Here is a 24,581-nt window from a genome sequence, read left to right on the forward strand (position 1 = left end):
TGGCTCCCTGCTCTCTGCACATGTAGCTGCATTACACATCGGGTTAATTAACCCGATGTGTACTGTAGCTAGGAGAGCAAGGAGCCAGCGCTTAGTGTGCGCGGCTCCCTGCTCCCTGCTCACACTGGTAACTAATGTAAACATCGGGTAACCATACCCGATGTTTACCTTAGTTACCAGTCTCCGCAGCTTCCAGACGGCGGCTCCGTGCAAGCGCAACGTCGCTTGCACGTCGCTGCTGGCTGGGGGCTGTTCACTGGTCGCTGGTGAGATCTGCCTGTTTGACAGCTCACCAGCGACCATGTAGCGATGCAGCAGCGATCCTGACCAGGTCAGATCGCTGGTCGGATCGCTGCTGCATCGCTAAGTGTGAAGGTACCCTAAGGTAATGAAAGGCTGCTCACACTACTGTCTACCATAGCTATCTGATCCAACATTGCAGATACATGGGGTGCTTATAGAGGCCACTCACACTGCTATCCACCATATCTATGTCCTCTAATACTGGAGATACCAGGGAACTATGATATATGAGAGGCTGCTCACACTGCTTTTCAGCATATCTATCTGATCTAATACTGTAGATACAAGAGAGCACTGATGCATGAGAAGCTGCTCACACTACTGCAACCATATTGATCTGATCTGCTACTGTAGATATTAGGGGACATTGAGGTATGAGAGGCTGCTCATACTGCTGTTTACCATATCGATCTGATCTACTACTATACATCCCAGGGTACACTGAGGTATGAGAGGCTGCTCACACTGCTGTCCAGCATATCTATCTGATCTAATACTGAGATACAAGGTGGCACTGATGCAGGAGAAACTGCTCACACTACTGTAACCATATCGATCTGATCTAATACTGGAAATACCAGGGAACTCTGATATATGAGAGGCTGCTCACACTGCTGTCCAGCATATCTGTCTGATCTAATAATGGACATACCGGGGACACTGAGGTATGAGAGGCTTCTCACACTGCTGAAACCAAATTTTATTTTATCCCTAAATCTCTATCTAATGTCATAATCTATTTTTTTTTTTCTAATATACTTTAATTAAAAATTTCTATCCTTTTCTCATTACTATGTAACTGCATTACAGTGGAACCTTGGATTAAGAGTAACTTGGTTTGAGAGCGTTTTGCAAGACAAGAAAAGCTTTTTAAAAATTTGTAACGGTTTAAAAGCAATGCTTTGCAATAAAAGCAAATCCTCACCGTGCACACGTCCGGGTCTATCCTTTCACCACGCTCTGACCCGCTCTGGAGGTAACTTTCTGTACATATGTACTGTATACAGTATACCATTGCACAGTACAGTATATATTATATAGCAGGTGTATCAATTTGCATTTGTGGATACAGTACTGTACTTTCTTTCGGCTACCCAGTACATCACATTGCTTGTACTGTACCTCTCGCACACTAATATCTCTATGGTAAGCTAGTGTGCATTTTAATTTGTTTTATACTGTACTGTACAGTATTTTGTATTAGTGTACTGTAATAATTTTACATGAACACAGGACATTATTTTGTATTACTGTAATAAGTTTGTATAAATACAGTAAATATTGTTGGGTTGTGGAACGAATTGACGGTGTTTCAAATATTACTTATGGGAAAATTTGCTTTGATATAAGAGTAACTTTGTTTAACAGTGCACTCCCGAAGTCAATTATGCGCCTAATCCAAGGTTCCACTGTATTTTTTTTCTACTTCTTCCTTCTTGATGACGCTTCGTTTGAGAGTCCAAATGAATGCCGGGATCCTCATGAGTCGTCATCATGGGGCAGAGCCGGATAACCAGCCACTCTCTGGCTGCAGAGGTGGTCGGTAACCTAAGCATTGAACTGGATTCTTGTATTATATTTCTTCTTGAGAACAGAGAGGATTTTATATAAATGGCAGATGGCAAACTTGTTTGTTTTTACAAGAACTTTGAAATTTAGCCTATTTTAAAATGTGTATTATTTGGACTTTTTTAAGATTTACTCCACCCAAGATTTTCAGTCTGTAAACAGGTGACTTACATAAAGTGACTGTTTCTTACTCACAGCGGGTAATGGTCTGGAAAGAATATCTTGTGCTCAGTCAGAAGGCTTCATACCAGTCTTGTGCTGTCATAGGACCTTGACGACGAGCAACCTGAAGACAAGAACCATCCTGCAATGAGATTTTCTATTGAGATTACCTATCTAGATTTATTGCCACATGCTTCTTTTAAGGTTGAGGGATCCTTTCAAGTTGTCATTTATAAGGACTTCTCATAACTTCAAAGTGTTTTTTTTATTAATTTCTTCCCAGGATGGTGGTTCAGGTGTGGTTGTACTTCTACTGCATCTGTCTCTGGCGTTGTCTGAAGTTTATTCTGAGGAAGCTGACCGGACGCTGTGAGCTGCAGAGAATCTGCTACAAGAACAAACCTGGGGCCGGACGGACCTTAAAATTAGGTACATATCTGCTGTAAAATGTCGTTCTTTTATGCCTAGCTTTCATGTAGTGTTTTATTGCAAATAGGTTCAAATAGGCAAATGTGTTCTAAAATGCCTTTTCTAAGATTCCTCACTGGAGGACACAGAAACCATAGGTAATCTTCACTGGGAGACACAGAAACCATTGGTAATTTTCACTGGGGAACACAGAATCCATAAGTAATCTTCACTAGCGGACACAGAAACCATAGATAATCTTCATTGGTAGGACACAGAAACCATAGGTAATCTTCTCTAGGGAACACATAAACCATAGGTAATCTTCTCTAGGGAACACAGAAACCATAGGTAATCTTCTCTAGGGAACACAGAAACCATAGGTAATCTTCACTAGGGAAAACTGAAACCATAGGTAATCTTCACTGGGGGACACAGAAACCATAGGTAATCTTCTCTAGGGAACACAGAAACCATAGGTAATCTTCACTAGGGAAAACTGAAACCATAGGTAATCTTCACTGGGGGACACAGAAACCATAGGTAATCTTCACTGGGGGACACAGAAACCATAGGTAATCTTCTCTAGGGAACACAGAAACCATAGGTAATCTTCACTAGGGAAAACTGAAACCATAGGTAATCTTCACTGGGGGACACAGAAACCATAGGTAATCTTCACTGGGGGACACAGAAACCATAGGTAATCTTCTCTAGGGAAAACAGAAACCATAGGTAATCTTCACTGGGGGACACAGAAACCATAGGTAATCTTTAATGGTAGAACACAGAAACCATAGGATAGGTAATCTTCACTGAGGGACACAGAAACCATAGGTAATCTTCACTAGGGGACACAGAAACCATAGAATAGGTAATCTTCACTGGGCGACACACAAGTCGTGGGTAATATCTTGCCATTTGGAGGCAGACACTAAAGGCCCTGTCACACACCGATAAATCTGCGGCAGATCTGTGGTTGCAGTGAAATTGTGGACAATCAGTGCCAGGTTTGTGGCTGTGTACAAATAGAACAATAAATATGTCCATGAGTTCACTGCAACCACAGATCTGCCAAAGATTTATCTCTGTGTGTGACGGGGCCTTAAGAATACAGCTTAGGAAAAAAAAAATCATCTCCTCCGGAACAGCCTATACCTGGCCTGTCTACGCCCATCTAATGACTTTACCTTAGTCTCTATTCAGACGCCTTCTTTGTCACTACAGAATGATCGTTCAGATGCTAGCCATCTCTGTAGCTAACATTGCTTGCTTGTTTTCATCTGCCAGTGCGGAAGATCGAGCTATCCTAGAGCACCGTTGCCAGGGTTCGGCTCACTCCTCCAAAGTACTAGAAGCCTCATGGTTCATAAGCCTCCAGCTAGCCGTTCATCTGTTCTCTATTTAGTCCACATCTTTGAGAAGCTCTTATCTTGGCGTTGATGGGTGCAAATCTTAGCAGTGGGGTACTGCAAGTGGCATTTACTTGGGTGATGACTTCTTCCCTCTGCAATTCTGTTATTAATGTTACCACCCCAGGGACTACTTTAGGGTGTCCCATGGCTTCTATGTCCCCTAATGAAGCGCTCAAGCAAACAAGATTTTTGTACTCACCATAAAATCTGTTTCTTGTAGTCTTCACAGGGGGGCACCCCCCCCCCCCACCTGTTTAGGTGTTTTTGGTTATGTTACTGCTACTGTTTTTGCATTAACAGAAAAGCTGGGTGTCAGCTGGCCATGTGCAGAGTGTTGTGGAGTAGCCACCTTTTTTTTCTTAGCGGTGACTGGAACATTCCAGGAGAGTTGGTAGGCCTGTTGGAAGTAGACTACGATTCTGTTTGATGTGATTTTTTTCATTTTTCTGCTACCATTTCTCCAGACCTCGATGAGTCCCTCCTCAAGGATTTGACGTCATTAGGTTATATCCAAGGAGTGTTTAACCTTGTCACTATCAACTGAGCACTGAGCTTGTTGGCTTGGGAACCTAAAGGCCCAGTCACACTAAACAACTTACCAGCGATCCCAACAACGATACAACCTGATAGGGATCGCTGGTAAGTTTCTAGGAGGTCGCTAGTGAGATGTCACACTAAGCGACGCTCCAGCGATCCCACCAGCAACTTGACCTGGCAGGGATCGCTGGAGCGTCGCTACACGTGGAAGCATGCTCCGCTTGGTAACTAAGGTAAATATCGGGTAACCAACCCGATATTTACCTTGGTTATCAGCGCACACCGCTTAGCGCTGGCTCCCTGCACACCTAGCCACAGTACACATCGGGTTAATTACCCGATGTGTACTTTGCAACGTGTGCAGGCAGCAGGGAGCCGGCTTCTGCGGACGCTGGTAACCACGGTAAACATCGGGTAACCAAGAAGCACTTCCCTTGGTTACCCGATATTTACCTTCGTTACCAGCGTCCGCCGCTCTCACACTGCCAGTGCTGGCTCCGTGCTCCCTCCACTCCTAGCAACAGTACACATCGGGTTAATTACCCGATGTGTACTCCGGCTAGCAGGGAGCCGGCACTGACAGCGTGAGAGCGGCGGACGCTGGTAACGAAGGTAAATATCGGGTAACAAAAACCAAAAAGAAAAAACTCCTAAAAAGATACTTTATTCTAATCGATATTAAAATTTATGAATATAAAACACTGCTCATCCATGATTACTACAGTGATACATTACAGTGGGTGTGATAGGGTGATAGATCCGATTGGTGGGGACAGTGTTGATTGTTTACTGTTCTCAGGGTAGGGGCAACACTAATAGTTGCACTAATTAACTCAAATATGTCGATACGTGGATTGGGGGATAAACTATCTATCCCTCCCTATCTCCTACCTACCAGCGGAGGTGCACCATAAATTATTGGGTACCCCCCGCTCCACGTCGTCTCTCCCTAATATCTCCCTTCAAACTAGTCAGTCAGATCCGGGAGACCCACCACCAAGGAAATGTGCAAATAGTCACAGTAGGTTAAGGTAATTTGATATATTACAGCTTTTTATAGATGTTAAATGGATCTCAGATCAAAAATTGGTTCATATATACATATGGATATAAAGTCCCAGCAGGGAATGACTTATCTGCCGAGACCATCCAGTATTCTATCCCGACGCGTTTCCCCCCTATATTTTTTCTAGGGGTTCATCAGGGGAATGATCCGGATTAGATCTCTAGGAAAAATAACATATCCATGACATAATATCTTGTTCTATTCCAATAAACCATACGGTGCTCATCAAGCTGTGGAACTACTGATATTAGCATATAGAAGGGGACATACCTTATATCTTAGTAACTGACGGTCACAACGACAGTGTGGCATCAACCGCCCATAAAAGGTCATTCAGTCTGTAGTGAAACGCTGCTCTCAATATTCTGCAGGTCCCATAATAACAGCTATCAAAAATAACATATCCATGATATACTCTCTTGTTCTATTCCAATAAGCTATAAGGTTCTCAACAAACTATGGGACTACCAATATTACCATAGGAAAGGGGACATACCTTATATCTTAGTAACTGACGGTCACAAAGGCAGTGTGGCATCAATCGCCCATAATAGGGTATTCAATCTGTAGGGAAACGCCGCTTTTAATGTCCTGCAGCTCCCGTAGTATCAGCTATCATATCATACAGCTTCCCTTCTCCTTCACTGTCTTATATGTAAGCCCCTAAGCCTAAACCTGAACAAGAAAAGATCACTAGACTGATTGGCTCTTATGATGATGAAAATAGCAAGATCATGCATATACTAAGACGACATTGGGGGATATTAAGATCAGACCCAGATATCTGTGAGTACATCACACCCCACCCGAGTGTTACTTACAGAAGAGGCAAAACCATCAAAGACTTTGTGGTCCATAGCCACTATGTGGCAGAAAAAGCACCAGGATCATGGCTAGAAAGAAAGCCTCACGGGACTTTTAGGTGTGGGTCCTGCAAGTTTTGCCCCTACATTGACCAGAATAAAACCTTCAGTAATCACCAATCGGGCAGAGTCTTTCATATTAGGGACTTTACGAACTGCCGGACGGAGGGCTTAGTATATAGATGTACCTGTACATGCCCGCTTAGTTACATCGGCAAGACAAAACGTCAATTACGTGTCCGTATAGGAGAACACGTGGGTGACATAATTCACAAACGTGATACGCCTATAGCGAGGCATGTAAATATGTGTCACGGAGGAGATCTAAAGAGCATACGATTCCAGGGAATCGAAGTTGTCCCGAGGCCAATCAGGAAAGGGAATTGGGATATTAAAATCCTTCAGAGAGAGGCACGGTGGACATTCCTACTTGAAACAGTTAGTCCAAATGGACTTAACGAGGTTCTTAGTTACACCAGCTTCATCTAAGAGTATCAAATGAGGTTATAATGCTATACCCGAGAGGTATTATAAGTACAAATGTAGCCAGGCTAATATTCGACAATTTTGTTGTTGTATTGACTGACAGTAATATCTGCTGTCAGTATTCTTATCTATACATTTAACTCATATTTGTGCAATTAGATATAGGTTCTCATTGAGATTACGCGAATAACACTAACTATTTCTGACCAGGAACTATTGTATGCAGCATATGTGGGGATACATAGAGGAGCCGCACACTGGAAGTGATGTCATCGACTGCTTCCAGTGAGGCATTGCGGCACGTAGAATATGGGGAGGAATAGAAAAAACGCATACCGGAAGTGACGCTGGATGACTATTTCCGGCTAGCACTTCATGGAACGCACCATACTGCGCAGCTACGGAAGTGATCTCCGGATCACTTCCGGTTGATCGCCATGGCGCGTCACGATACAGTCCCAGTGAGCGGATACGGAAGTGATACATCTAGCACTTCCGGCGCGATACTGGGAGGCGGGAACTATAAGTTTCCAAAGTACATATAAGACAGAGAAGGAGAAGGGAAGCTGTATGATATGATAGCTGATACTACGGGAGCTGCAGGACATTAAAAGCGGCGTTTCCCTACAGATTGAATACCCTATTATGGGCGATTGATGCCACACTGCCTTTGTGACCGTCAGTTACTAAGATATAAGGTATGTCCCCTTTCCTATGGTAATATTGGTAGTCCCATAGTTTGTTGAGAACCTTATAGCTTATTGGAATAGAACAAGAGAGTATATCATGGATATGTTATTTTTGATAGCTGTTATTATGGGACCTGCAGAATATTGAGAGCAGCGTTTCACTACAGACTGAATGACCTTTTATGGGCGGTTGATGCCACACTGTCGTTGTGACCGTCAGTTACTAAGATATAAGGTATGTCCCCTTCTATATGCTAATATCAGTAGTTCCACAGCTTGATGAGCACCGTATGGTTTATTGGAATAGAACAAGATATTATGTCATGGATATGTTATTTTTCCTAGAGATCTAATCCGGATCATTCCCCTGATGAACCCCTAGAAAAAATATAGGGGGGAAACGCGTCGGGATAGAATACTGGATGGTCTCGGCAGATAAGTCATTCCCTGCTGGGACTTTATATCCATATGTATATATGAACCAATTTTTGATCTGAGATCCATTTAACATCTATAAAAAGCTGTAATATATCAAATTATTTAACCTACTGTGACTATTTGCACATTTCCTTGGTGGTGGGTCTCCCGGATCTGACTGACTAGTTTGAAGGGAGATATTAGGGAGAGACGACGTGGAGCGGGGGGTACCCAATAATTTATGGTGGACCTCCGCTGGTAGGTAGGAGATAGGGAGGGATAGATAGTTTATCCCCCAATCCACGTATCGACATATTTGAGTTAATTAGTGCAACTATTAGTGTTGCCCCTACCCTGAGAACAGTAAACAATCAACACTGTCCCCACCAATCGGATCTATCACCCTATCACACCCACTGTAATGTATCACTGTAGTAATCATGGATGAGCAGTGTTTTATATTCATAAATTTTAATATCGATTAGAATAAAGTATCTTTTTAGGAGTTTTTTCTTTTTGGTTTTTGTTCACATTTACTCCTATCACTATATGTTTGTTTTGGTTATAAATATCGGGTAACCAAGGGAAGTGCTTCTTGGTTACCCAATGTTTACCGTGGTTACCATTGTCCGCAGAAGCCGGCTCCTGCTGCCTGCACATTTAGTTGTTGCTCTGTCGCTGTCACACACAGCGATCTGTGCTTCACAGCGGGACAGCAACAACTAAAAAATGGTCCAGGACATTCAGCAACAACCAACGACCTCACAGCAGGGGCCAGGTTGTTGCTGGATGTCACACACAGCAACATCGCTAGCAAGTTGTGCCTCAGCAGCGATGTTGCTAGCGATGTTGCTTAGTGTGACGGTACCTTAAAGCTTAATGAGAATCTATCAGCAGGTTTTTGCTTTGTAATCTAAAGACCGCATGCTGTGAGGGTTAACACAGAGATTTCAGGGATGAGTCTCTTATCACATTGTGTGCTGTTGTTTACCTGCAATATGTGTTTTGGCTTCAGGATTATATCATTGGGGGACTAGGTCAGCTCATCCGGCACACCCTCTTATGTGATTCCCAGCTCACTGTCTATAGACACTGTACATACAGAGCCTGGTCTGAGTGGGTGCAGCTTTCTCAGCTCTGCTGCATTGCTACCTATAAAAACTCTAGTGGTGTCACAACTGCTGCCCCCGTAAACTAAGTGATACACTGTTGGATTTAGGGTCTCTTTGCCTACACCATGCTACACTCAGATGAGGTAGAAAAAGCCTGCTGATAGATTTCCTTTAAAGTGTTATTCTAAAAAAACAAATTCATCCCCCATCCATAGGTTAGTGGGTTGTCCAACACCTGGAACCTTTAATTTTCCAAGTTCTCGAGATCGCAATTCATGAACCCGTGAGATCTTGGCTCTGCAGCCCCATTGTGATTGGCGTGTCAGTGCTTGTGCTCATGCTCCGCTCCATTAATTGTCTATGGTATCACTGGAAATCGGTGAAAACTCTTATTGGCAGTCTCATAGACAATGAATGGTGTGGAGACTGATCATGTGTACCTCCCCTCCATTTAGGACGTGCTGCAGGGTTCCATTCATGAAGCTTCAGAGCTTTGTTTTCTTGATCGCTAGCGGTCCCAGTTATCAACTAGTTATCTCCTGTCCAATTAATAGCGAAAAACTTGATATTTTTGGGGGATGACCCTTTAACATCCAATTTTAATTCATGTCTAAACCTAGAAAAAATTGAAGAAATAAATTGAGGGATAACGTAGCGAGAGCGGACCTGGGCAGTGAAAGTAAACTAGTTCAGAGATTTCTTTCTAAACCTGTGACAGGCACATTCCCGTGTCTGAACTGTGTCCACTGCTTAGGTGTGATTAAGGGATCGACATTTCAGCATCCTCGTACAGGGGAATCGTTTAGAATAAATGGATATTATACTTGTGATAGTAGTTTTGTGGTGTATATGTTGAAATGCCCTTGTGGTTTAATTTATGTAGGTGAATCCACTCAAAAATTAAAAGAGAGACTATCTAATCACAAGTATACAATAAGGCAAAAAAATCTAACCTTACCTGTATCCCAGCATTTTGCTGAATTCAGGCATAATGTCTCCCAACTACGTTTCCAGATCTTGGAGCAGGTCCAGCTCCAGACGAGGGGGGGATCGCACCACAATGTTAAAGAGCAGAGAGACCTATTGGATATTCACGCTGCAATCTCTGCAGCCGCTTGGTCTGAATCGAGACTATGATATTAGTGGTTTCTTGTAATGAATGACTCGCTGATTAAATTCTCTGTGTATTTTTCTGTGATATATATGTAACCCCATCATGTAATTTTGTAAACAAATGCTTTTGGAAGCTTATTTGTTTGGTTGCTATAATATAACCTATGTTTCTCTAGTTTAAATTTCATGATGCTATGGCTCAGTGATAGGAAACAAAGGGTGGTTATTAATGGTACGTACTCGGACTGGGTCTCAGTTCATAGTGGGGTACCACAGGGGTCAGTATTGGGCCCGCTTCTTTTCAACATATTTATTAATGACCTTGTTGGGGGCATGCGGAGTAGAATTTCAATATTTGCAGATGATACTAAACTCTGCAGGGTAATCAATACAGAGGAGGATAATTTTATATTACAGGGAGATTTATGTAAATTGGAGGATTGGGCTGAGAAGTGGCAATTGAAGTTTAATGTAGATAAATGTAAGGTCATGCACTTGGGTAGAGGAAATAACATTTATGATTATGTACTTAATTGTAGAACACTGGGTAAAACAGACACAGAAAAAGACTTGGGTGTATGGGTGGATGGTAAACTTCACTTTAGTGGACAGTGTCAGGCAGCTGCTGCCAGGGCTAATAAAATAATGGGATGTATTAAAAGAGGTATAAGTGTTCATGAAAAAAATATAGTTCTACCTCTGTACAAGTCACTAGTGCGACTGCACTTAGAATACTGTGTACAATTCTGGTCACCGATATATAAGAAGGACATAGCTGAACTGGAGAGGGTGCAGAGAAGAGTGACCAAGATTATTAGAGGAATGGGTGGGCTGCAATACCAAGACAGGTTATTAAACTTGGGGTTATTTAGTGTGGAAAAACGAAGGCTTAGGGGGGATCTAATCACAATGTATAAATATATGAGGGGACAGTACAGAGACCTTTCCAAAGATCTTTTTACACCTAGGCCTGCGACTGGAACACGGGGGCATCCGCTACGTCTTGAGGAAAGAAGGTTTAATCATAATCACAGATGAGGATTCTTTACTGTACGAGCAGTGAGACTATGGAACTCTCTGCCGCATGATGTTGTAATGAGTGATTCACTACTAACATTTAAGCAGAGCCTGGATGCCTTTCTTGAAAAATGTAATATTACCAGTTATGTATATTAGATTTTATGACAGGGTATTGATCCAGGGAACTAGTCTGATTGCCGGATGTGGAGTCAGGAAGGACATTTTTTCCCCATTGGAACTTGTTTGCCACATTGGTTTTTTTTTGCCTTCCTCTGGATCAACATGTTAGGCTACGGGTTGAACTAGATGGACTTAGAGTCTCCCTTCAACCTTAAAAACTATGATACTATGAAACTATGATGAATCCTTAAGAATAAAAATTATAAAAAATTATAATAGTAAAAAAATGGCAAAAAACCTTTTTTTTGCAAAAACATTTTTTGCAATAATTTACATGAACAAGAGTTTATTTTTGATGGTTCACATTAATTATTATTGATGTTTCCCCCTTTTTCCCCTCATATGCTCTGCATGTATAAAAGTATATCTTTTTTCTTGTTTTTGTTTTTTTTTTTTTTTTTTGCTAACTTGAATTGGATCTTGGGATTTGAGTTGTTAATTGATTGATTATGCAAATGAGTAGGGTGTTTACTCCTACCAGATCCATGAACCTTTATTATTTAGAGTGGGAATTGTGATGCAGTAATCATCTTTTGTTTGAGAAAGGCTTTCGCCAAAACGCCTTATAATATTTGATGCCTGTACATGGAATTGTACAATAAAAAGAATCTACATTCATAAAGAAGAGTGCCGGTCTTTTTCTTCAATTTTGATTGTGGATGCCTTCCATAGACCTGAGCACCGTTCATCCCTGAGTGCCGCCCTGGAACTTTTTTTTCCTTCTAAACCTAGAAAAAGATGGCTGAATAATGCAGCAGCTACATCCGCTAGATTATTAATTGGATAGTAGTATTTAGAAGACCATCTGGCGGGTCTATCTGGGCATTTCATGGTATGGTTGGTTATGCATACTATTACATTGTGTCACTTGGGCACAATATGATACACATAAGGAAGAAGGGCATCTGCAGAAGCTACTGCACAGGGAGTCATCTATCTAAAAGCACTACTCCAGCTATTTGTTTTTATTCAGCGCTGTAGTGGTGCTTTTAAGTTTCCTGCCCACGTTCTTATACTTTCCCTCCGGTGGTTTCATCATGTATCGGCGTCGCACCAATCCCGCGGCGCCATCTTGTGCCCATACCTTTTAACTGGTTGGAAGTCAGACGTTTCATCACAATCGCTCAATACAAGTCTATGAGAGCTAGAATGAGGCCACAACGAGGCTCTCATAGACTTGTAATGATTTGTGACCTTCGGCGCTCCATGAAACATTGCAGCTGCCGGCAGGTCACACAATACAGGAGACTGACTGGAGCTGCGGCGATAACAGATGAAGATGCTGGAGGTTGAGTATAATGATCCCTTTTAACATAATTGTATTTTTGTATTTATTCTGCCAATTACCATGTAAAATATTTCAACCAAGTCTTGTTATAAATGACTGAATCTTTATGAAGGGCGGAGGCCAAAGTGCATCCACTGAAAGGAGTTGGTTATGGGGGTGTATAAGGTGTAAAGTGCCTACTGTCCACCTGCTTCATTATCATTTTATTTTATGTGATTGTGTTTTTGCAGAATGCTCCTTGAAGTCATCTAAAAATAAGGTAAGTTTTCCATCCCAGCTTTATAAGTTGCTTCTACACAACATAACCCCTTATGCCCACGCTTCTTGTTTAGCAGGGACGGCCTTTAAATGAATTATCTGCCTGGGACACTATTTCATTTCTAGGGCCAAAATCCTGTGCGGATTAATTTTCTTAGATATGTTTATACTGGTGCTTCACATAGAAACAAATAACATTCTGGTGGTTTCCTTACAGTACACAATATATTAAATGTAAAGGGGTTCTCTAATCTCATAGTGATGGCATATTACTAGGATTTATGACATATAAGTGATTTACAGTCCACGATAGCAAATGAGCAAAAGTCCTCCAGGACATTAATATTCTACCGTCAGCTTTTCCCAGAGGGGTCTTGAATTAGAAAAGTTTTTATCCAAATTGAATAATTCCCAAATTTTGTAATTTATCATGAGTGAATCTGTCAAAAATTTTAATTTTGCCAGGAAACTTAATTTGCATCAGATTTATTTGATACAAACCAAATTTTCCTCATTATGTTCTCAAGTTCTATACCAGAGAGCGAAATAAATGTAGGGTGAAAAAAATTTGAATCTCTCTGCCCCCCTGCCCTGCTGCCACAGCCCCCCTGCCCTGCTGCCACAGCCCCCCTGCCCTGCTGCTACAGCCCCCCTTCCCTGCTGCCACAGCCCCCCTTCCCTGCTGCCACAGCCCCCCTGCCCTGCTGCCACAACCCCCCTGCCCTGCTGCCACAGCCAACCTGCCCTTCTGCCACAGCCTCCCTTCCCTGCTTCCACAGCCTCCCTTCCCTGCTGCCACAGCCTCCCTTCCCTGCTGCCACAGCCTCCCTTCCCTGCTGCCACAGCCCCCCTTCCCTGCTGCCACAGCCTCCCTTCCCTGCTGCCACAGCCCCCCTGCCCTGCTGCCATAGCCCCCCCGGTCCTGCTGCCACAGCCCCCCCAGTCCTGCTGCCACAGCCCCCTCCTGGTCCTGCTGCCACAGCCTCCCTTCCCTGCTGCCACAGCCCCCCTGCCCTGCTGCCACAGCCCCCCTTCCCTGCTGCCACAGCCCCCCTGCCCTGCTGCCACAACCCCCCCGGTCCTGCTGCCACAGCCCCCCCCCGGTCCTGCTGCCACAGCCCCCCCCCGGTCCTGCTGCCACAGCCTCCCTTCCCTGCTGCCACAGCCCCCCTGCCCTGCTGCCACAGCCCCCCTTCCCTGCTGCCACAGCCCCCCTTCCCTGCTGCCACAGCCCCCCTTCCCTGCTGCCACAGCCCCCCTGCCCTGCTGCCACAACCCCCCTGCCCTGCTGCCACAGCCTCCCTTCCCTGCTGCCACAGCCTCCCTTCCCTGCTGCCACAGCCTCCCTTCCCTGCTGCCACAGCCTCCCTTCCCTGCTGCCACAGCCCCCCCGGTCCTGCTGCCACAGCCCCCCCGGTCCTGCTGCCACAGCCCCCCCGGTCCTGCTGCCACAGCCCCCCCCCCCGGTCCTGCTGCCGCAGCCCCCCCCCGGTCCTGCTGCCACAGCCCTCCTGTCCTGCTGCTGAGGCCAGAGAGGTCCAGCCAGTAATAAATAATACATATTAATTTAAAGAAGTCCAATAAAGGTATATCATCATTCTACGCCGTTGAGATACAATATTCCAAGACCCCCGCATTCAATCCTAAAATCCACTTTTCAATGCGGACTGTTTTGTGAGAACAGTATTTCTTTCCAAGCTGCGGCACAATCGATTCTTTGTTTGACCACAGACCACGTGGTAATATACAAGCTGATTTATCAAACCATCGCTGTGCAAGAAAATGTGTTAAGCACTGGAGATTAGTTTCTGTAACACCCTGAGAGCGCAGGAAAGCTGATTATCCTCTGATGACATTGACAAGCGGCTTGAGATTCTAGAGAATTAATATTTATTAATGAAGAAATGAATTGATTGGCGATTGAGGTGTGCGGCCTAATGGAGCCCGAGGATGGGGTTTCATTCACAAGAATATTATTTATAGGCCATTGGTATAGCTTTGTGTGCTATATATGTTATAGACTATAGATTTTTTTATATATATATATATATATAATATATATATATATATATATATATATATATATATATATATATATATATATATATATATATAAATCGGTCAGAAAATAAATGTTTGCCAGTACATGAATTTACAGCTGTAAGTAGGTAAACTGGGCCTCCAAGAACATCCACAGCTGCCATTTTACTGCTCCCTATTGCACAGTGCCCCTGTGCGAAAGGCCCTAAAACCACACATTAAGATAGATAAGTCTGCATATATTTTATTATTCAAGCGAGGATTCAGACTATTGGTATTTATTGAGGTATAAGGCTATGTGCCCACGATGCGTTTTTACATGCTTTTCTGCAGCGTTTTCAACTGCACCTTTTTAATGCCAAAATGCATGCGTTTTGCTTTCCCAGCAAAGTCTATGAGAAATAGGGATTTCTTGTGCCCACCATGCAATTCAAAATGCTGCGTTTAATTTGCATATTTTGTGGCAAAAACCATGCATTTAAAAAAGCAGCATGTCAATTGTTTTTGCCATTTGAGGTGCGTTTAGATAACACAGAAGTCAATGAGAAACAGGGAGTAACCAAGAAACATCAAAATTCCAGCGTTTTACCTGCTTTTTAGGTGCAGAAAACATGCGTTTTGGAGTACATAACGCATGCTTTTTGGACATCAAAATAATTATTTCATATGTCCCTTTACACACACACATAATCCGACAATTAAATTAATGAAAAATAAGAAGTTATTGCTATTTTTTCAATAAATAGTATATTACCGCTATAATTTAATGAAATATGTCTATTTTCTTGATTAATTCTTTATATTAAAATGTTTGGGGGTTTTTTCTCTTTTTTTTCACTGTGTTTGACAGATTAAACTTTATTTAGCAGTGTCCTGATGTTCAAAACGCAGGTGGAAAAACATGCAAAAAGCGCTAAAAACGCATCAAAAACGCGGTAAATACGCATGCATTTTTAGCGCTATTTTGTGGTCAAAAGCAACTTTGACAAAATCAATTACAGCCAGAGGGTACGTTTAGAAATGCAAGGACCTCGACGCTACGTGGGCACGTAGCCTAAGAGCAATATCGGAATGATTGACAGATATCATTGATATTACCGCAGTCTCCCTTTCAATCCTAGCTCCTGCAGTCAGCCGTGGCAGCGCACCCCGATGCAATTGAAAAAACCATAGAAGACATCCTGACTCTGAAGAAAGTGAACATAGACACCAACCCGCAGTAAGATGTCTTTACACAATCTGCATTGACATCTATAAAATATCTCTCCCTCGTCTAGACACCTTATGATATACATGGGAAACCAGGCAGTAGATTTCGGTTGAAGGGCCCTTTCCAAAATTTTCAGCATAAGGAACATGTATCTGGCAAATATCTTAAAGGATTATTCCCATCCTAAACATTTATGGCATACCTACAAAATATACACAACATGTACTATAAATATATGATACATGTGGGTTCCACCACTGGGACTGGCATCTATCTCTAGAAAATCACAGTAGGTAGCGTGCCTGTGACTTTGTAGTTCGAGAAATGATAAGAATCCTACTGCTTAATCAATCATAGCAAATAAACAACAGATCAGACTGTGACAAGACAGGCATCCCTGAATTTTCTGTGTTAACCCTTGCAGCATGCTGTCTTCAGCTTGGATAGCAAAAACCTGCTGACACATTCGCTTTAAGAGTTCTTAGATTGGCCACATGCACCATTCTATCTTTTTTTTGCTATATACAGAGATAAGGAACCCATTTAGTAATTCTGCCTTCTTTTGATCCTCGATAACCAAGTCCTCGATACTGTTATTTAGAGGACCCACCTGTGTGGACCTTATTTTTTTTTGTATTCATATATTTAGAGAATTTCTTAGGGTTTTTGTTGCTTTCTTCGGCTCCTGCCGTTCATGTTCTATTTCAGCTGATTTTTTTTTTACAGAATCTATTTGTCTCTTTGTAGTTTATTAATGATGGAGATGACCCCTCACATATTCCAAATGCTTTTTTTTCTCATTAATAACCTTCCTAACTGTAGGTGAAAGCCATGTTGGGTTTACTTTTTGTTGTCTATATTGGTTACCTATAGGAATATACATTGTGTGCAGAATTATTAGGCAAATGAGTATTTTGATCACTTGATACTTTTTATACATGTTGTCTTCTATCCAAGCTGTATAGGCTGAGAGCCAACTACCAATTAAGTAAATCAGGTGATGTGCATCTCTGTAATGAGGAGGTGTGTGGTGTAATGACATCAACACCCTATATAAGGTGTGCGTAATTATTAGGCAACCTCCTTTCTTTTGGCAAAATGGGTCAGAACATAAATTTGACGGGCTGTGAGATGTCTTGTAGAGGGATGCTGCAGTCTTGAAATTGCCAAACGTTTGAAGCGTGATCACCGAACAATCAAGCGTTTCATGGCAAATAGCCAACAGAGTCGCAAGAAGCGTGTTGGGCAAAAAAGGCGCAAAATAACTGCCCATGAATTCAGGAAAATCAAGCGTGAAGCTGCCAAGATGACATTTGCCACCAGTTTGGCCACATTTCAGAGCTGCAACGTTACTGGAGTATCAAAAAGCACAAGGTGTGCCATACTCAGGGACATGGCCAAGGTAAGAAAGGCAGAAAATTACCACCTTTGAACAAGAGACATAAGATAAAACGTCAAGACTGGGCCAAGAAATATCTTAAGACTGATTTTTCAAAGGTTTTATGGACTGATGAAATGAGAGTGACTCTTGATGGGCCAAATGGATGGGCCAGAGGCTGGATCAGTAAAGGGCAGAGAGCTCCACTCCGACGCCAGCAAGGTGGATGTGAACTTGTGAGACCTTTTGAAGCTCAACTCCCAGACCTATTGCCAGTTTCTGGAAGACAGCGTCTTCAAGCAGTGGTACAGGAAGAAGTCGGTATCGTAAAAAAAAAAAAACAACATGATTTTCAGGCAGGACAATGCTCCATCACATGCATCCAACTACTCCACAGCGTGGCTGACCAGTAAAGGTCTAAAAGATGAATAAATAATGACATGGCACCCTTGTTCACCTGATCTGAACCCCATAGAGAAGTTGTGGTCCCTCATAAAATGTGAGATCTACAGGGAGGGAAAACAGTCCACCTCTCGGAACAGTGACTGGGAGGCTGTGGTGGCTGCTGCACGCAAAGTTGATCGTAAACAGATCAAGCAACTGACAGAATCTATGGATGGTCGGCTGTTGCGTGTCATTATAAAGAAAGGTGGCTATATTGGTCACTAATTTTTTGGGGTTTTGTTTTTGCATGTCAGAAATGTTTATTTATAAATTTTGTGCAGTTATATTGGTTTACCTGGTGAAAATAAACAAGTGAGATGGAAATATGGGTTTGAGATGGGTTTTATTAAGTTGCCTAATAATTCTGCACAGTAATAGTTACCTACACAAACAGATATCCTCCTAAGATAGCCAAATCTAAAAAAAAGCCCACTCCAACTTCCCAAAATATTAAGCTTTGATATTTGAGTCTTTTGGGTTGATTGAGAACATAGTTGTTGTCAATAATAAAAAAAATCCTCTAAAATACAACTTGCCTAATAATTCTGAACACAGTGTATTTTACAGTGACCAGTTAAGACTTAAACACTCCCTTTATCATGTGTATCACTATCTTACAGTAGCTGCTCCCAGTCAATGTCCTCAAGTGCAGCCTTCAGCTTCAGGAAATTTGCCATCTAAAATTGCTTATACTTATATTTCTAGAGTCATGGGAACAGCGAACATACAATTTACTATTGTACTTGTGAACCAATTTCCTTTATCACTGGAAGTGATTTTGGAAGTGATCATATTTTATATTTTTCTATTTAGGTTGGCAGTGTCTCTTCAAGCTTGTCTTCTCCAGATCGTGGGCTACAGAAATCTCACCGTAGAGGTGGAGAAACTGCGCCGGGAGGCATATGACTCCGATAACCCTGAGCATGAGGAGATGCTTGTTAAGGTGAGAAGAAAATGTTGTGGCGTGTAGGACAGCAACCATGGCAGTAATTTGTACCCGCAGGATGGGAGCCCTGAAAATCACCTGTTACCTGCCAGCATACTTGGCTCTTCTTCTGATTACCCAACCTGGCGCACTGCATCATCATTGTAACGTGTCATAGGTGACATCTCACCAGGCCAGCTAATCAAAAGAAGAGCCATGGATGCTATCCAAAAAGAAGCAGTTTGCGGGTTTCCTGTCCATTGACCACAAATCAGTAATGTAGCCGATGGACTGAGACCTTTGCTTCTGTGATGATAATAATTACTTGCATAATTGAGTACAAATCCACACGATATTAACAAAAATGTCTTAATGGTTACAGATCCATCTGAGAACCAAAGCTATCTCTTGAACTGTGGTCTGCAGTGACCTTTAATGAATAGAGAGATGGTGGCAAATAGAAATATGCCATAAATGTCTAAGATATAAGCAACCCATTAAATGGGTTGTCCACTTCTTGGGCAACCCTTTGTCATGGCCCATATTTGTCCCCATTAAAATAAAACTGCTTATATTCACCTTCCATGCCGGTGCCATTTCATCCAGTGGTGCCGGCACACGCTCTCCTGGAGCTCACGCGAGTTTGTGCGTGCTATGAACCATTGTTTTGGGTTCTACTGAAATGAACTTAAATTAGTGCTAGTAGTGAACAACCCCTTCTCATTCCCAATGCTTGCCCCCATTAAAATAGAAAAGCTTATACTCATTTCTGGTGCCAATGCAGTTCCAGTGATGCCAAAACTTGCGTTCCCAGGGGCCACGTGAGGTTATGATGGCATGCAAGCCCCATTTCCTATCACCACCGGCTTCTCTCTGCCTGACTCCAGAAGTATAAGTAATTAACAGGAAGTGAGAGTTTTGGCTGCCACTCACACCCTCTTAACTTATACATCAGAAGGCGGGAAGAGGGAAGCCGGCAGTGATAGGAAGCGGGGCTCGCATGATGTCATAACCTCACATGACCCCCTAGGAATGCATGTGTCGGCATCGTTGGAACTTGGCCGGCAGCAAAGGTGAGTATAAACATTTTATTTTAAGGGGGACAAGCATTGGGAATGAGAAGGGGTTTTCCACTACTAGCACTACTTTAAGTTCATTTCAGTAGAACCCAAGGCAATAGTTCATAGCACCCATGTCCCCTGAAACCTGATTCTATAAAGATCTATCCAGTTATTCAGTGTGAATAGTACAAACAGAGCCATCTCTAGGTGTTGTTGACCCCATTTGTTATAAACCTGCCCAGTGCACTGAGTGCCCACTGCTTTGTAGAGTGTGACCGTTGGTAGACCACTGTTCATAACACCATTTTTCATGCCAGATTTCCTGCCCGGAATAAAAAGCACACATGCCAACAGTCCCAATCCAATCTTGGATCATAAAAAGTTTTTGGTAAGAACTAGGGGTGCAGCTGCACATGGGCCCACGAGGTTAAGGGCCCCATTTCCACCTCCATAGCAGGTGGAATTGTGCATTTTTATGAGTTCTGGGCTGCAAAGGGCCCATATATTGTTCTTACACAGGGGCCCTTTTCTGTTCACCAGTGGTAAGAACACCTCTAAAGTGGATGTTTGTGGGATGTTCCATGTCCCAAATTCAGAGGTTGAAATGTTGGAAAGTATGCAAAAGAAAATAAAGAGAACCGACCCCTGTTACATCTTATGTGCTTTATATATTTTAACACACTAATAACTATTTTTTTTTCCATTGGTTGCTTTTACCATAAGTCTTCATTTTGGCTTAAAAAAATGTTTTTCTTGTAAACCATATATCAATTTTTTAAAATTATGTCATGGATTCGCATCGTCGTTACTGCACCCGACACTTTATTTCATGTGTGAGTTCTCGAAAAGAAATCTAAACACTTCTGCGATAACATTCATTTCTCATTTACAGCTGTGGAAAATGCTGAAACCTGGCGTTCCTCTGGAAGCGCGGGTCTCCAAGCAGTGGTGCGAAATTGGTTTCCAAGGCGATGACCCAAAAACAGATTTTAGAGGAATGGGTCTCCTGGGACTGTACAACTTGGTGTAAGTATATGCTCTGTCGGACGAACGCGATCAGAGAGAATTTGGCCACCGGTTATTTGAGCGTCGTCCTCCTCATCTATCGCTGCAGAAACAGAAAATGGTCCTTGAACTCCACAGTGGTTTACTGCCATTCCTTATACAGTTCTGTCGTTACATCATTATAAAACACATACAAGGCCAAGATGATCATGTTTCAATGTGTTTTGTCTTAGCCGATTGCTGGAATGAAAAAAAGTGTTTAAAATGCTGTAGTTCTTCTCCAGATAGAAGAAAATTGTCTTTCTTGTGAAACCTATAAGTGAATATTTTGTACATCAATGTTCAACCCTTCAACATCTTCTCCTTTCTTAGGCAGATTACTGCTGCACTTCCCATCACAACCGATGGGGTTCGTGAACCTTCTGATCCCATCCATTCAGTGTTGTCATCAAACCTAGTTCTACGGAAAAAAAAATAAAAAATGATACACACATCTATCTATTTATCTATCTAATATTATATGCCATTTAACCACATGCCTCCTCTGGATCATCCAGATGGTCATTGGGGAACTTTAAACGGGCCTGAACATGTGCTGACGTGAGCAGGGGGACCTTGCGTCCCCTGTAGGATTTTAATCCAAGATGGCATAGTGTGTTACTAATGGTAAGCTTTGAGACTGTGGTCCCAGCTCCTGACCTTTCTCAGAATCATCCTTAACCATGAGGCAAGATCTTGCATGGAACCCCAGACCGAGTAAGATTGACAGTCATCTTGTGTTTTATCGATTTTCTAATAATTGCACCAACAGTTGTTGCCTTCTCACCAAGCTGCTTGCCTATTGTCCTGTAGCCCATCCCAGCCTTTTGCAGGTCTACAATTTGGTCCCTGGTGTCCATAGACAGCTCTTTGGTTTTGGCCATGGTGGAAAGGTTGGAGTGTGATTGAGTGTGTAGACAGGTGTCTATTATACAGGTAACGAGTTCAAACAGGTGCAGTTAATACAGGTAATGAGTGCAGAGTAGGAGCTTCTTAAAGAAAAAATAACAGGTCTGTGAGAGACAGAATTGTTGCTGATTGGTCGATGATCAAATACTTAATTCGTGCAATAAAATACAATTAATTATTTAAAAATAATATGTGATTATCTGTATTTTTGGGGATGCTATCTGTAACAAATGAAGTGAACTTACACTAAACACTACAGACCTCTCCATTATTTGTAGGTGGAAAAACTTGCAAAATCGGCAGAGTATCAAATACTTATTTTCCCCACTGTTTGTGTATAGTATTTACTGCACACGAAGGGGGACTCTGCTTCTGCTCTTCACAGCCTGATTCTTTGCAAAAAAAAAACAAAAAGAAAAACAAAGAACAACATGGCTTTCTTTTATAAAGGTCTATTATGCCTTACAAGTGGTATTAAAAAAAAAACAACCAAAAACCTACACTGTGACTGCCGAGGTTTGGTTCATTGACTTCTTGCATTGTACAACATTTGGCAGGCTTAAATTCACAATGCAGATTTAACTGTTTTGGTGCAGTATAGGTGCTTGGCTTGAGAACTGCTGCGGTGGGTCCCACCAGTGTCTGCCACACTTATATATGACCACTCATGTGTGTGGGAGATGGAGGTGATACCCTTACCTCAATTGCCACCACACCAGGGCAATCGGGAAGAGCTGGGACTGTTGCATCTAATGGATGCGGCAATTCCGGGTGGCTGGAGGCTGCTAGTTTCTATACCAGCAGTATCCTCTCCTCACAGTCAGAGCCATGCTGCACTGGTGTCCAGAGCTCAGACTGTGTATGTGACCTGGGTCCTTACTGTAATACCGCATTGGTTGCATTACAAACCGGTGACTTCTGCTTGTATCAGTGAAACAACTGCAGTGTCTCCATCTACACCTCACAATCCCATCAGTATCTCACACTTCGGTGATGTTGGTTCTCTGGATTCAGTCTTTGCCCCTTTGTTCTCTGCCATGTTCACTCTCACTTTCATACTGTAATTTCTGCAGCCTCCGACTTTCAGCCCTGAAAAATAAATGAAAGAAGACTTGGGGATACAGTAGCATTAGCTCACCGGCATAGGAATGCCCTCATTTTAGTGCGGTGCAGGGAGGCTCCACTCCGACTCCTGGGCAGTGTAGACAACAGACAATAGAAACAAAAAATATTTCCAGCAACTGTAGAAAGGAGGAATATTGGTTCCTGAGTAAAAGCATCACAGTTTATTCAATTATTTAAAACCAGGGAAGGTAAAAACATAGAGAGACAGGGTGTACGTGTTTCGAGCTACAGGAACTCTTATTCCTGACAAAACATGTCTCAAGAATATAAGACTTTATACAAGAGACACGGAGGAAGTTCAAGGGCATAGGGAGAAGTTGTCAGGATTAAGAGCTACTGTAGCTTGAAATGCGTAGATCCAGCCGGCCCCTCTCTACCGTCTCTCCGGCCCCTCTCTGCCGTCTCTCCGGCCCCTCTCTGCCGTCTCTCCGGCCCCTCTCTGCCGTCTCTCCGGCCCCTCTCTGCCGTCTCTCCGGCCCCTCTCTGCCGTCTCTCCAGCCCCCCTCTGCCGTCTCTCCGGCCCCCCTCTGCCGTCTCTCCGGCCCCCCTCTGCCGTCTCTCCGGCCCCCCTCTGCCGTCTCTCCGGCCCCCCTCTGCCGTCTCTCCGGCCCCCCTCTGCCGTCTCTCCGGCCCCTCTCTGCCGTCTCTGTAGCCCCGTCTGTCTTCTCTGTAGCCCACGTCTGTCTTCTCTCCGGCCCCCGTCTGTCTTCTCTCCGGCCCACCTCTTTCTTCTCTCTGGCCCACCTCTTTCTTCTCTCTGGTCCCTCTCTGCCGCCTTGCCTTCAATCCTGATCAAGTTCAAGGGCATAGGGAGAAGTTGTCAGGATTAAGAGCTACTGTAGCTTGAAATGCGTAGATCTTTCCGGCCCCCCTATGCCGTCTCTCCGGCCCCCCTATGCCGTCTCTCCGGCCCCTCTCTGCCGTCTCTGTAGCCCCCGTCTGTCTTCTCTGTAGCCCCCGTCTGTCTTCTCTCCGGCCCACCTCTTTCTTCTCTCTGGTCCCTCTCTGCCGCCTTGCCTTCAATTCTGATCAAGTTCAAGGGCATAGGGAGAAGTTGTCAGGATTAAGAGCTACTGTAGCTTGAAATGCGTAGATCTTTCCGGCCCCTCTCTGCCATCTCTCCGGCCCCTCTCTGCCGTCTCTCCGGCCCCTCTCTGCCGTCTCTCCGGCTCCTCTCTGCCGTCTCTCCGGCCCCTCTCTGCCGTCTCTCCGGCCCCTCTCTGCCGTCTCTCCCGCCCCGCTCTGCCGTCTCTCCCGCCCTCTCTGCCGTCTCTCTCGCCTCTCTCTGCCGTCTCTCCGGACCCTCTCTGCCGTCTCTCCGGCCCCTCTCTGCTGTCTCTCCGGCCCCTCTCTGCTGTCTCTCCGGCCCCTCTCTGCCGTCTCTCCGGCTCCTCTCTGCCGTCTCTCCGGCCCCTCTCTGCCGTCTCTCCCGCCCGCTCTGCCGTCTCTCCCGCCCTCTCTGCCGTCTCTCTCGCCTCTCTCTGCCGTCTCTCCGGACCCTCTCTGCGTCTCTCCGGCCCCTCTCTGCCGTCTCTCCGGCCCCCTCTCTGCCGTCTCTC

The 24,581-nt window shown here is 43.6% G+C and overlaps 1 protein-coding gene across 3 annotated transcripts in view; it reads left to right on the forward strand.

Moving 5' to 3' along the window:
• The window catches only part of ELMOD1 (ELMO domain containing 1), a 174,514-nt gene that overhangs the window by 129,369 nt on the left and 20,564 nt on the right, over positions 1-24,581 (forward strand). For all 3 annotated transcript variants that reach the window (XM_075337431.1, XM_075337433.1, XM_075337432.1), the window contains exons 3-7: positions 2,318-2,463; positions 12,859-12,887; positions 16,048-16,145; positions 18,772-18,901; positions 20,837-20,970. In XM_075337431.1, the coding sequence (XP_075193546.1) occupies positions 2,318-2,463; positions 12,859-12,887; positions 16,048-16,145; positions 18,772-18,901; positions 20,837-20,970 (537 nt within the window). The remainder of the gene's footprint in view (positions 1-2,317; positions 2,464-12,858; positions 12,888-16,047; positions 16,146-18,771; positions 18,902-20,836; positions 20,971-24,581) is intronic.

This window comes from Anomaloglossus baeobatrachus, chromosome 2, assembly GCF_048569485.1.
Source record: "Anomaloglossus baeobatrachus isolate aAnoBae1 chromosome 2, aAnoBae1.hap1, whole genome shotgun sequence".
In the NCBI taxonomy this organism is placed as follows: Eukaryota; Metazoa; Chordata; class Amphibia; order Anura; family Aromobatidae; genus Anomaloglossus; species Anomaloglossus baeobatrachus.